Source organism: Dromiciops gliroides, chromosome 6, assembly GCF_019393635.1.
Source record: "Dromiciops gliroides isolate mDroGli1 chromosome 6, mDroGli1.pri, whole genome shotgun sequence".
Taxonomy (NCBI): domain Eukaryota; kingdom Metazoa; phylum Chordata; class Mammalia; order Microbiotheria; family Microbiotheriidae; genus Dromiciops; species Dromiciops gliroides.
In genome coordinates, this window is record NC_057866.1 from 181,707,182 (window position 1) to 181,722,096 (window position 14,915).

General features: G+C 37.1%; 1 protein-coding gene across 2 annotated transcripts in view; it reads right to left on the reverse strand.

Moving 5' to 3' along the window:
• The window catches only part of MARCHF1 (membrane associated ring-CH-type finger 1), a 1,073,794-nt gene that overhangs the window by 216,231 nt on the left and 842,648 nt on the right, over nt 1–14,915 (reverse strand). For both annotated transcript variants that reach the window (XM_043969737.1, XM_043969736.1), the window contains exon 5: nt 2,585–2,635. In XM_043969737.1, the coding sequence (XP_043825672.1) occupies nt 2,585–2,635 (51 nt within the window). The remainder of the gene's footprint in view (nt 1–2,584; nt 2,636–14,915) is intronic.

A 14,915-nucleotide genomic window follows, 5' to 3' on the forward strand; every position in this document is an offset into this window, starting at 1 on the left:
CTTCCTAATTTATTATTTCTTATATTGGGAGACTATACCATGCTGTGGTAGACAGAGTTCTTATTTCAAAACCAATAGGAATTGGGTTCAAGTTCTACCTATGACACATACTGGCTGTGTGGTCCAAGGTTATTCACTTAACTTTTTAGAGCTCTAGACAACTGTCTGAGATTCTATGTTTTACAGAAATCTCATTTTCTATGGGAAGGTTTTTTCAACCCCTCTTAATTCTGGGGCCTCCCTTCCTTTATTCATTTCCCACTTGTCTAATATAACTTATTTGTGCATACTTGTTTGTCTGTTGTCTCACCTATGAAATTGTAATCTCCTTGAAGGCAGGGATTGCCTGTTGCCTCTTTTTGTATCTGAAATGCTTAGCATGGTGCCTGGCACATTGTAGGTTCTTAATAAATGTTTACTAATTAACTAGTTCCAGACAAACTGACTAACTAAATCCTGTCTTGCATTGAGAGTTTCTATATTAATGAAATCACAAGTTCAGCCCCTGTCCTATATAGAGAATATTTCAAATATTTCAAAACATGGAGGAAGAGCTTTTAGAAAGGGTAATGCACTCCATATTAACTTCCTTACTATAGGAATATGTGATAGACCTGTAATTGGTATGAAATTCTTTCCATTAATGAAACTCACCACCCATCTATAACTTGGTAAAGAGAGTCCTGGGCAGCTGCATAAGGTTAAATAAGTCTCTAATCCAAGATTTTGGATTTCCTTTTACCAAGATGCTTTATGATTTTTCTTTTCTCTCTTCTTTCTCTTTTTCTCTCTTTCTTATATTGAAGAAAATCTAAAAGGATACTTGGTATCCAACAGAATAAACAAATGTCTTAAAAGTCAATTAACCATTTCCTGGAAGTTAGTCAGGCACTTTTGAGAGGAGGAGTGAATTCTGTGCCTTGTATACCCAGCCCCCATGCCTCTCCGCTGCCATTTTTGAACAGGCTTTGTGATTTATTGGTAAAGAGAACTCCCAGGAAAGAAAGTCCCTATACTGACCAGCATCTGCTCTGCAAATTTACAGTCTTTGAGACTGGTCTAGGGCATCAAGAATTTAAATGATCTACCTAGGGTCTCACAATCATTGTGTGTCAGACTTGAATTCAGATCTTCCTGTCTTGAAGAGAGCACTCTGTCCATTAAACCACACTGCCTCTCATATGTGTTATGCTGTATTATAGTTATTTGTACATGTGTTACTCCCAAAAGGAGTATGTGATTCACCTGTTAGATTTCATCTGACATCAGCAAGAATCTATTTAAAACCATGATGTTTACTTGCTAAATATATTTTTCAAAACCACATCTACTCTGTTTTGACAAATTATTTTTATCACTCCCTTCATCACCCTTCTCTTCCCCTCAAAAATAGTAGCCAGTGAAGGACTCAAAAACAGATTTGACTTTTGATAACAAAGCTATTCAAATTTCAAAACTTCCAAAATAAAGTCCAGACTATCTATACTTTCAGTTGCTTGCTTAATATTGTAGAGCTTCACATGTTCCCCCAACCTCCCTGCTCCTCCTACCACACTACACATCCAATAACTTGGAAAATGACAAATTGATTTGCAAAACTTGTGTCTTGAAAAAAGGTAACTTGAATCCCAGGAGATCAAGGAACAAACTCCAGAAAAATCTATTTCCTGCAAATAGCACTGCAAGCACCAATAACACAAATGGGAGGGAACATTAACATTTTTGGAAGTGAGAGAAAAAAAACTCACTACATATTGAGAGGGACATATGGATATGACCCTCCACTGAGATGGAAAGTGCCCTCCCTTCGGCCTAGTGATCTGATCTCAGTCTTAAAGTCCTTTACAGCCCCCTATTTCTCTCCCTCTATTTTTTTCTAGAGAGAGGCAATAATGGGAAGCTACTATCCCCCCTTTCTAAATATAGGCATATCAACTTAAAAACTGTTTCAAAGAGTCTGCACTGAGACATTACGTAGACATGATAAAGTTGTTGCAGAAACTGAAAATGTTGCAAAATAAGTAATCGCTGAACATTCCAGGAGAATGATTCATTCTGAACCCAATTACCGCATTTTGCTCAAATTAGATGTCTGTAAAAAGTATAAAAACTGCTTGATTTCTAATCCCGGTGTGTCACACCTCCTGGTTGTCCCAGTGAGTGTGGTACACCTTTCTTTCGAAAGAAATAAATCAATGCTTTGGCCTCCTTTCTCCTCGAGTCTCTATTACAGGGGTCAGTGGGTGTACTCCCATCCCACTCAATATGATACTTTGAAGAGAGCTAAGTGCCTCATAGGCATTGGGCTAAAGATTTAGGAAAAAAAAAAGAAAAAGCATGTTGTTTTTTAAAACTGTGTTTCTGTACAGTGTAGGAAACACCACTACTACTACCACCACTACAACATATCCAATTTAAAAACAAAAACAACCAAAAAATCCACTAACAGGAGGAAAACACCTAGACAAGAACAAATGATAAACTTAGAAAAGAACAAATGACAACCATGAATGGCACTATATTCCATAGTATCATTGGGAATGCTAGATTGAAATAAGCAAGTGAACAAACAGAGTCCACCTACCTTTGATATGTTACTTGATCGACTTGCAGAACGTCCTGGGGATTTGTCATTCTGGAAAACAAAATGAGAAGGATTATTTTAAAAAGCTCAACCCATACTCTCTGCTTTTGACTGAGAAGACAAGATAGCCTTGGCATGCTTGTAAGTGTGATAAGTTTCTGGTGCTGCATATTCTTGTTACTAATTATGTAGGATAGGTAAACTGAATTTATCTTATTATTCCCAGTGTTCCTTTTAAAAATGGTGGATTGGGGAAAATTATAGATAGTTTCTCAAATAAAAGTTTCATATCTCAAATATATAAATAAAAATGAAAAAAAAAGATGATGCTTGATTATTCAAGTCAGCCTGAAACATTCCAGATGTGCCCACTAAATGTTAAGAACTATACTCTTTTTCCAGTTTTCTGAAGACAAAATTCCTAGAGCTGTAGAGTTAGGAGGGAATAGAAGGAAGTAAAGTATATGGACTCTGCCCCTGAGGCATTTCCAAGCTATGAGGCGAGGCACACAATATACATATGGAGAAAACCTATGCCAGTGATTGTATCTCACAAAATCCCTATTTTGTTTTAAGAAATCTGACTTTCATGTCAAATCAAGACTGCTCCAAATTATAGCAGTGCTACTAGATATATAGAGGAGAGAACACATTTGGATCAGGCACAGAAATCCAGTTTTCAAAGATTTATTAGCTAGCAAGGGCCTGTTCTCAATGAAACTTTATTTATGTTCTTATAGCATAGCATACACATACTCAAAGACTCATTCATAAATGGCCATCCATTCAAATATTCACACATGTACACAATCACTATTCACTAGACTCAGAGGAGAATTAAATCTTGGTGATACCACAAACAGGAGACTCACTGAGTGTTCAGCCTCTTCTACAATCAGTTTAATTCAATTTAATAAATATTTATTACATATCTTCTATTTGCAGAGTATTGTTCTCAGTGCTCAGGGAGATAGCAAGTTCAGACAAGGGAGGAATGGGAAATGAATAAACATTTATATAGTACCTACTATGAGCCAGGCACTATGTTAGGCACTTTCAGACACAGTCCCTGCCCTTATGGAACTAATAGTCTAGTAGGGAGATAAGACATATAAATAATGATAATACAAAACAATGTGGGATAAAGATTTATGAAGATTTGAAATAAAGTGCCACATCAAGCCAATGGAGAGGAAAAAATACCAGCTGGGAAGGCTTAGGAAACCTTTGGTTCAGTTCAAGGCACATTTATTATTTGTCTGCTATACATAAGGCACTGCAGGGTGCTAAGAATACAGATACAGATGTGACACAGTCATAGACACGTTTGGTGTCATTTGACACCATAGTGTTGTAATGATTGGAATGACGACACCTGCTGGAGACTTACTGTAGAAGAGTTCCGCCCATGAAGCGAAGGTCTTTGAGGGCAAGACTTTTCTTGGGCATCAGGAAGTGACGTTGGCTAGTGAGAGGAAGAAGGAAGGGACTAGGGCTCTGTCTCGCTCTCTTTCATTTGGACTCTGGTGGAGAAGGGAGCTAGAAATGCGCTCTCCCTTTAATAGATAGGAATCTAGGCCTTTCTCTCTTTACCAAATTCTTATTCTCCTTAATAAACGCTTAAAAGTCTAACTCTTGCTAAAGCTTATAATTTATTGGCAACTGCTCATTAGATATTTTAGACAAACTAGCTAGAATTTTAGCCCTTAACAGTGTCAAAGAGCTTACAATTCCATATAGAGAAGGACAATCATACAAATAACAATTGCTAGCATTTATGGAATGCTTTAAAGTTTACAACATGGTTTTTATATGCTATCTGAATTAATCCTCACAACAACCCTCTAAAGTAATTGCTATTATTACCCCCATTTTATAGATGTGGAAAATGAGTCTGAGAGAGGTAGCATATCCAAGGTCATACAACTAATAAATGTCTAAAGCAGAGTTTGAAACCAGGTGTTTGGGACTCCAAGATGACACCAAGGGTATCACTTAATTTCTTCTAGGAGTTTAAGGTGTTCAGTTTCAGCTGCTGAGGGAGGAGAGACTGGAGTTAAGAAGTAGGGGGTTAAGACAGGCTTCAGGAAGGAGTTAGCATCTCAGTTGGCCTTCGAAGAATCTAATGAGAGTTGAAATTTACCTCAGTCATCATCTAATCTAACTCATACATCAAATGAATCTCCACCGTGACATAACATATGTCATAAATGGTCATCAGGCCTCTATTAGAAGAGCTCCAAAGAAGGGAACCTACCACTTTGGGGATCATTCCATCCTACTTTCTCTCAGCTCTAACTGTTACCTTCAAATACATAAAGATAACTATATTAAAATAGGGCAACAGGCAGAGCTCTTTTGGGGGGGAATTCATTCCAACAATGGAATATTACCTGAGCCAAGGTAATAATGATGATGATATAAATGATAATAATGATGACAATAACTAGGATTTATACTATGCTTTAAGGTTTGCAAAGCTCTTTATATGTTGATATATGTAACTGATAAATATATTCATTTGAAAAGGCAGAGATATAGGACAGAGCAGAAAAAGAATAGGGTAGTAGATGATGATCTAGCTAGAGCATAAATATGAAAATATGAGATAAGACTAGATAGATAGCTTGGGGCCAAATTGGGGAACACTTTGAATATAAGAGTTGGAGGTTGAAAGTTTTTTCAGGACATAATGATTAAGTAACTCACCCAGGGTCACAGAGCTAGAAAATGTCTGATACCACATTTGAATTCGGGTCTTTCTGATTCCAGGTTCGGTGCTCTATCCAATGGGCGAAACTAAATAGCCGTACTTTCACTTAGTGGAAGAGATTTAGAGATCTTTTTGAAGGATAGAGAGACTAAATGACATGCCCATAGTCATGAATAGCTAGATAATTATCTGATGTAGTTCTTGAACCCAGGTCTTACTTTGATTACAACACTCTAGCTGTAATACAGTGCTGTCTCTATGAATTGCTTTAGGATTTACTGAATTATGAGGATGAAGAAAAAAGCTAGTAGGAATAAATGAAGCATTTATTAAGAATTTATTATGTACAAAACTTTGTGCATTTATCAATTATTAATTACCTACTAAGACCCAGGCATCGTGCTTAGCACGTTACAATATTATCTCATATAATCCTCACAACAACTCTGCTATTAGCATGTCAGTTTTTGCTATCGCCAATTTACAGCTGAGGAAACTGAGGCAAACAGAGGAATACAAATTAAAAAATAAGACCATTCCTGATGTCAGGGAACTCACTTTAATGGGGGAGACAGACATAAGGAAGGTTTCAGCTCTAAGTCAGATGGAAGTCCCATGGTCATTAGGGTAAAAGGGGAAAACATGTTAATGTGTCTTCTCTAATGTCATTTCCACTGTGAAAAGTCATATCAGTTTCTGATTTTGAACCATTAGTCAGTACCAAGGATTTTGGTGACAAGATTTTTTTTCTGGGTCATCAGTAGATGTGATTGTGATCGTCATCATCAACAACAACAAATTTATATAGTATGTTTGGGTTTACAAAGTATAGAATTCATCTCACTTTATTGTCATGACAACTCGGGTTAAGTGACTTGCTCTGATGCACACAGCTGTTGAATTTACATCTTCCCAACTCCAGGTCTAGCCCTACACTACTCCATCTAGGTTCCTGAATAAAATATTAAAATAGAATTTAATGACATATCACATGCTGGAGCAAAAATAGAGATGTTGCCACAGGGTCAGAAAGACCAGGGTTCAAATACTCCCAATACAGTCTACATTACTATGAATAAATCATTTAACCTCCCAGTTACCTTTCTAAGATTAAGTCATAGAGGAGATACCCATCAATGGCAGAAGTAGTTTCTGTATCATGAGTTTTTTATACCTACGAAATCACAGGTTCGTACCAGAAAAAGAAAAAAAGAAAAAAAAGGTGATTACATTGTTAACAAAAATAATTATATTACAAAATGTAATTACATAAAAAAAAGATGATTACAGTGTGATTCTTGCTATAGCTTCTAGTCACTGGCTTTATTATATCTTATGCATAAGATATATCCTAATAAGAAGTCATATTTTGAGGATATAACATTAACTCCTTAATCTTCAGGGGTTATGGTTTTCCATGTGCAGAGACATGGAAAAGGTATATCAGAAAATACAATCAATGTGTGGGATCTCACAGGGAGAGCTAATCCTCATGAAGTTGCCACAAATGTCCTGTTCTTCAGTAAATGCTTTTCATTTGCTTGTGAGTACAATGCTTTCATAGTTCTCCTTCTAACCTATAAATGTTCCTCTATTAATAAAAAGGTAACATTTCTTTAACATTTTAAAATTTAGAAAATGTTTTCCTTATAAAAATATTGTGAGGTAATAAAAATACTCTTATCCCTAAATGATGGCTATGTAGGAAAGTAATATGGCATAGGGAATAAAGAGCAGGCATCAAAGGGAGTAAGGTATGAGCTCAGGTACCACCTCTGACATAAACAGGCTGTGTGACCGTAGGCATACTATTTAACCTCTGTGCACTGTGCACTGTGACATTTAAAATCTAAGGTGTGGTCCCCTTGTTTCTCCCCCCAGTGTGGGAGGAAAACTAGCTAAGGTTTACTAGAAATATCAGCAATAGTTTTTTTTAAGACTATGAGTGGTGTGAAGGTGCTGATCTGAATAGTCAAAGGGAGTTTCCTTACCTGGGAACTCTCTATGCCAATGAAATCACATCACAAGTCCTACCTTTATCTCAATGCTGGGTAAGAAAAATAAGGCACAGAAAAGTGAACTGATTTTTCCCAGAGTCACAGAGACAGTTGATGCCACAGTCTGGATTTGGATTCGTTACTGTTTCTACTACAATATGCTACCTGTCTTGAGTTTACTTGAATTTTTCATATCAATTCCCAGAAATGAAAATCTAAACACAAGAAATCAACAGTTGCTTTTCCCCCAAGTGGAATAAAGGATGCTGATCTTTCCTGTTCTCACAACTGCATACCAGACACTTTTTTCTCTGTTGGAAGACATCCAGAGCAATCTGTTCAATTTACCACTAATTAATTGGGTAGCTTGTTCCATTACTATCTGCAATGACGCATTCTTCTTTGTAGATGAGGCAAATATGGTTGTCATACCTCATTAATATCAGTTTATGTGTTGTTTTTTCACTTTGATTTAAATCAAAGCTATCTCAAAAATCTTATTTATCACAGAGATGCTTAAATTATTAGGAATTTTGGGTGGGTCAATAAGTGTTGGAACAAACAAGAATGCCTGATACGTATACATCACTACCACAGGATAATCAGTCACCAATGTCAGGTATTAGAATCTTGTTTACAATGTGCAACAACAAAATGGTTCTCTGACATCATAATCCTGTCACCTGTGCATTTTCACTGCTATTAGGAGATATTTTACTTGTTCTGTAATATCAAAGTCAAATATTTTTTAAAATGTAAATTAATTTAAGAAGTACTTAACTTGTATACATTTGGTCCTTTATTATCAGGGTAGAGAAATGTTTTTAAAGAAGATCTTTTTAAAAAAATGTTTATTTTGACTTCAAGGGCAATGGGGCTAAGGTCCTAGGTTCTCTAGCTATAGAATAGTCTCTTTGAAAGAAGACAGCCTGTGAGAGATCTGAAAATCAGAGATATGGATGAAAAACCCAAGTACTAGCCTCACAGGATCATTGTGTGTGGATCAAATGCAATGGTGTATGTGAAATATTTTTCATCCCTTAAAGAGCAATGAATGTCAGCTATTAATAATGGTAATTGTACCTAGGAGGTTGAGTTAGTTAAAATTTTGCTCTCAAAATATTTGCCAGTAAAAGCATTCTTTGATGTGTATGCTTAGCTGTTTAAATAAATAATTACAATTTTCTGAATTAGTGGAGTAGAAAAACATCTTATTCTCTTTCATTTTGTTTGTCAGTTAAAGCTCAGGCTGGCCTCTTCCTACGTTTCCAGTTTTCACACAGTCACTCTTCTCCATACTCTATGCGGTGTCACTAGGTTACTTATGGTTCCTTATTCGTGAAGATTCATCTTCCATATCAATTCATTTGTAGTGACTATTCACCATGACTGGAATGTACTCTGTCCTCACCTCCACCTCTGAGTTTCCTTCAAAACCTACCTTCTACAGGAGTTTTGTTTTTTTTTCCCCCCACTTATTTCTCCCTTCTCTCCCTAACACCCTCTCCCAGAGACTAGCTTCCATTTCTTCTCTTTATCTTGTAGATAACATTTGTCACATTTTCCCTCCACCTTTAGAATGTGAGCTCCATGAGAGCAGGCATCAAGTTTTTGGTTTTCTTTGTATCCCTAGAGCTTAACAAGATACCTGGCATATAGTAAGTGTCTAATAAATTCTTGTTGATTGATTGACTGATTAGAGCTAGAGGTCATTTTGAGAATGCCAATTCCTTCATTTTACAGGTGAGGAAAATTAGATTTCCATTCCAGGTGACATAATTTGCCCAAGGTTAGACAGGTTTTAACTGGTAGATGGGATTTAAACCTAAGTGCTTTGATTCCAAACCCAGCATTCTTTCTTGTCCTACCATGGGAAACATAGTTGTTTATAGAACAAGTTTATAAGCAGTCAGTATACTATCTTCCAATTTGTAGAAATACAATGATTACTGGCCTTGCCCAAAGTAAATCTATAAAATGATTGCAAATTTCATAGACAAGAGACTTAATTATATAATTTTATTCACAAATATTCTCCCCTGAATTGCTATGCCGGTGACCCTCATTCCCAAAAGGCACCTTAAGCCAATAAATAAGTGCCTACTAGGAGAATCCCAAGCTGTGCTCATTACACACCAATGGTTCTATCGAATCTCTGGATTTCTTCACATTCTCACTAGTGGCCTTAGCCCCAACCAGGCACCCCCTCCTATCCCTTTCCCATTCCCCTTTATTTAAGGTCTTCCTTCCTGTTAGAACACAAGCTCCTTGAGGGTAGGAAGTGTTTCCTTTGCTTGCATTTTTATCCCCAGTACTTAGCAAAGTGCCTAACATAAAATGCCTAGTAAATGCTCTCTCTCTTCCCTCTGCACCCCTGACTCTTTGTCTCAACATTGATGAGCTCAGATAGAAACAGGGCCATTAAACTGGACATAAGAATTCTTGTGACAGGTATGTTAACTTAGAAACCAGCATATTAATGTTATTTATGTTCTATGAAAATTTTATTTGTTTTGTTAAATATTTAAATGTAAAATTACATTTCCATCTGTAGGCTTCATGACAGCCTCATGTTTGACACTTCTTTTCTCACCAGTGATTTTTTGAGTAGAGCCTCAGAATAGATTGATGTCTATGGACCAGTCTACCCAAGTATGGAAAGACTCATCATGTGAAGATTGACCCCTAAGTGATTAATTTTTTTCCCCTCAAAAAAACAGAAACTCAGGGTACCTAGGTGGCACAGTGGATAAAGCACGAGCCCTGGATTCAGGAGGACCTGAGTTCAAATCTGGCTTCAGACACTTGACACTTACTAGCTATGTGACCCTGGGCAAGTCACTTAACCCCAATAGCCTCACCAAAAACAAACAAACAAACAATCAAAAGCCCAGAAACTCATGAAACCAAGTGTTAGGCATGGCAGTATTCCAATTTATATCAGTTAAAGCAGTGCCAGACCTCTGAAATTTTATATTTTTGAAATATTAGTGAGTTATAACATGAATAAAAACTGTTTATTTACTAAGAAGGCTAGAACAGTTCTATTAAACAGATAACAACAAAGAATTTAAAGGCCTTCAGTTAATATTTTTTCCCCTTCTGATTCAAGATAAAGTCATGCATTTTCTCTGAAATTCATATCAAAAAAGACTGTCTACCACTACATACCATTCTGGTCTGAAAGTTTTGAACAGTTATTCATGAATGAAACTTAAAAGGAAAGTAAATGCTTTTCTTTTAAAAGGACATTTTCATTCTAGTACTGAAACATGTCAAGAAGAGTTGCATTTTGCTGGAAAGAAAACAAAAAAGTCAAATGATTGTGATCACAGAGAAATTGCATGTCTTAAGAAGAAAGACTAGGTCTAATTCACACATCATTATGATCAAGTAAGAGAAGCACTGACTTGCCGAACAGGAGGTGAGGATTAAGAAAGTGGTTAGCCTATGTAATTAGCATAGATCACTGTGGTCACTCTAAGTTGTTACGGATGTATATATGTTTCATACCAAATATGTCCATTTTTGTCAGACGACAGGTAACTTTGATATTAATCTTTCCCTTGTTCAGTTGTTTCAGTATTGTCTGACTTCATGATCCCATTTCTGATTTTCTTGGCAGAGATACTAGAGTGGTTTGTCATTTCCTTCTCCAGCTCATTTTATAGATGAGGAACTGAGGCAAGCAGGGTGAAGTGACTTGCCCAGGGTCTCACAGATAATAAATGTCTGAGGCTGAAATTGAACTCAGGTGTTCTTGACTCCAGGCCTTCACTCTATCCACTGTGCAATCAAGGTGCTCCAATCTATTTCTTAGAAAAACTATTGATTTCGAGCTGTGTGTATATCAGAAGGCATAATAAAATTCTGTTCTAGATTTATGAGGTACTACTAGCTGTTGTTCTACCCATAAAAGGGCCTTAAGGTGAACTTTAATAACAATTCTAACTTAGCTGGATAGATGACTAAAAAAATGATGGAAATAAAATTCCAGGAGCCACAGTCTTAGGAAGCAGGGGGAAGGGAGATAATCAACATCTTCCATTTACTAAAAACTACTCTGTCTTAGACTTATGCTAAAAAGTAGAAGGGTAGAAATGAGGTGATTTTTTTTTCTGCCTTCAAATATGTTCTGGAGCTGTGGTGTCAAACTCAAATAGAAATGGGCCACTAATCTATCCACAAGCATTCTTGAAGAGTGCATACTGACAATTTAAAAAAGTGATTTTGTCTATGTTTTACCATGTTTTTATTTATTTTGTTAAATATTTCCCAATTACATTTTAATCTTGTTTGGACTATAATAGTCAGGAGTGTGGTGGGCCTTATGCAACCTATGGGTGTTGTTTTTACATGAGTGTTCTTGAACACCAGTATGATTTCTTTTCTGTGGTTCTAGAATCACGGTAGAATAGAATGGGTACTAACTAGAATCAGAGTTCATAGGTCCAAATTTCACTTCTTACACTTTGCATGACTTTGGGTAGGTTGCTTAAATTTCCTGGGCCTAAGTTTTCATCTATACAAGAAGGTGTGATGAAACAGCCTCTAAGTTTCCTTCCAGTTCTAGGTCTATATGATAAGCATGGTATGTAACATTCATACTCCATGATGGGCAGTATTGTCTCAGCAGAGAAACAAGCTTGGATATTCTAAGCCCCTTGAGTTCAACTAGATCCTACTCAATTGTCTATCCTCACCAATGATCCCCTTGCTCCAAACATAGTAGGTTCTCAGGCAAAATTTGTGAAATAAATGAGAAAACTGGCCATGTGTCCATGGTAGTCAATTTGTTCACGTGAGGTAGAGTACATTGAAGAGTATGGTGATAATAATAAACATGCTTCCAGAGTTGTTATGAAGATAAAATGAGATAAAATGTGTAAAGTGTTATGCAAATCTCAAAAGTGATCTATAAATGCTGTATAGATGATATTATAGTTCTTTCTCTATCACCTTCAACCCCCAATTGCAAGTGTCAAACCCTAGCAATCTAAGAGGTATATAAAATGAAGAACAAAGGGTCAACTTTTAAAGTCCCATCTGGATCTAAATCTATGATTCTGTGTAGACAGGCCCACTTGAACAAATATAGAGTTAATATAGAGTATGTGTGTGTAAATTTGTTTTTATTAATTCCTTCCATAGTTCCATTGAACTATTTACTTCTATGCTGCCATTATTACTACTAATTATTATTACTCAATAATGTTTATAGAAGTTTCTACTGGCCATTTGTAATTATAAAGAAATCCTACCTCTGACTCCTTGAGGGCTTTAAATCCCATATATCCCTAAGAGATGAAGGCAAAGGAAGAAGAATATTCAGTTCCCTAAAGAAATGTGAAAAGAGCAGAGCAAGTAAGAAAAAAAAGGACCACTGGCAAAAGTGTCAGATTTCCTCTTTAGTTTTCAGCTCTACTTAAGTTTCAAATTCTGCACCATATCAGACCTACTCTTTCCTTATAACCTTCTCATCTGTCATGAAACATTTTGGCTTGTGGGCAATTCAGGCTATTCCTACAAAATACAGTCCCGTGGACCAGAAGTTTCGAATATAGGGAATGTCAGATTAAAATGAAACTTGGAAATATTTAACAAAGTAAATACAAACAAATAGAACTTAAAGATAATATGCCATTTACTAAGTCAATATGAAGACTACAAGTTTCTTGTGTACCCATGTTTATATGAGTTGACACCACAAGCCAGAGTCACCACTAAGACACTGATGCCTACTTATAAAACAACCTGCCCACTCCAGTCTTTGGGACCTGAATTATTTAAGTGCTCAAATAAGCAACTTGCCACTTTGCTGTGTGTGCTGTGAACCCAGCTTCGGAGCAATGCTGATGAGGTGCATGTGGGAAGCCTAAGATAGGGCAGATTTCTGAATGCAGCATGAGCTAGTTTTTGTCCAGACACACAATCCAAATTAATTTCTCATTTCCCTATGATGAAGCACAATCTGTGTATGCTCCTTGGCTCACAAATACAACTTCTCCAAAACTTCTCATAGATCTGTACACTGGACTAGAAAACACTTGCTCCCTCACCATTGGGTGCATTTAGAGACCACAGAGCAAAATCAATAAGCTCTGCTGCTGGTTTAGTTTCTTAAAATAATTCCTTTGGAACAAACATAAAGGAGCTCCTTTTGGGGAATACAGGTGAGGTGAATAATGGTGAATTCAAACTATATTTCCTGAATGCCAGACCATTTTCTTTTTTCAGTCTTGAAGCCAATGTCAGTGTATAAGCAAGGAACCTAAGGAGAGACCATCTGCCTATATTTCAATGTTAAAATCAGATTTCCATCTGTCAGGCAACAATACTTCCTCATCTTTAGTGATGCTTGCTTGGCAGTAATAGTACTACTAGGGTAGTAAAATAATAGCATACATGCATGCATGCATATGTGCATGTGTATGTGTGCATGTGTTTATGTATGCGATATGTTTAGTATGTGTTTACATGTTTACATATGTCTATGTGCATATGATGTTCATGTACATGTGCACGCATGTATTTGCATGTTCATGTACAGTACACGTACAAGTATACGTATATGTATTTGTATAGGATTGCAAAGTGCTTTACATATATTATCTCATTCAATACTTAAAACAACTCCATAACCAAGGTGCTATTGTTATTATTTTACAGTTGAGGAAACTCAGGTAGACAGAAGTTAACAGGATCTCACAGTTAGTGTCTAAAGTAGGATTTGAACTCAGGGCTTCCTAAAAATAAGTCCAGGTTTCTATCCCCTAAGCCACCAAGTTGCCCAAGATCATTAGTTCCTATTCATCGGATTCAGAATTTAGAATGTTGAAAGTTCATCTTTGCCCAACCTCAGATAGCAGAGAGCCCGGCCTAGGTTCCTGTTTGAATAGACTATGATGACCACATGGTTCACCGTGGGAGGAAGTAGATGATATCAGGGGAAAAGGGAGCAGCAGGCAGAGGATGCAGGGATGTGGTGTGAATATAGCATCAGGCATCTCCTGGACTCTGGGAAACTGCGCAAATATGCTTGTGGTACAATCAGGTAGCCTCTGCACCTCAAGAGACATATTTGATGACAAATGATAGTGGCAGCCCAGGGTTGGGCAAAGCAGGAGAAAGCTTCACTGAGGGCCTGGGGAAGGTGGAGAGTGCAAGAACTGACTTCTATACAACAGATCTGACTTCCAGGAGGAGGAAGTACACCCTCGAGATATCAGGCATCCCAGGGCAAAGCCTCAGCATCCTTTTACTGGGCATTTCTCTGCTGAACAAGGAGTTTGAGCAGAATGTTTGCAAGCTTCCCCATTCACAAAGCAAACATCTCAGACCCACTGCTGGGACTAGATATTGCCTCTAGAACCCTTTCTTCATCTATTGGAAATACTGCTTAAGAGCATGTTTCCCCTTTGCCAGCATCAAGAAAAATTCAGTGTTGACATGACTCTAGTCTATATAAGGCCTGCTGTTTCTCTCCTTGCACCAGTAGAAACAGAAGTCTGGGTTTCTTCGGTAGTGTCAAGGTCGGCCTCATTCCCTTGCTGATGTCTCCTGCTCCTATCCCATTACCAAGTTCCGAATTTCCTTTCCCTTCTGTTGTCACACAGATCAC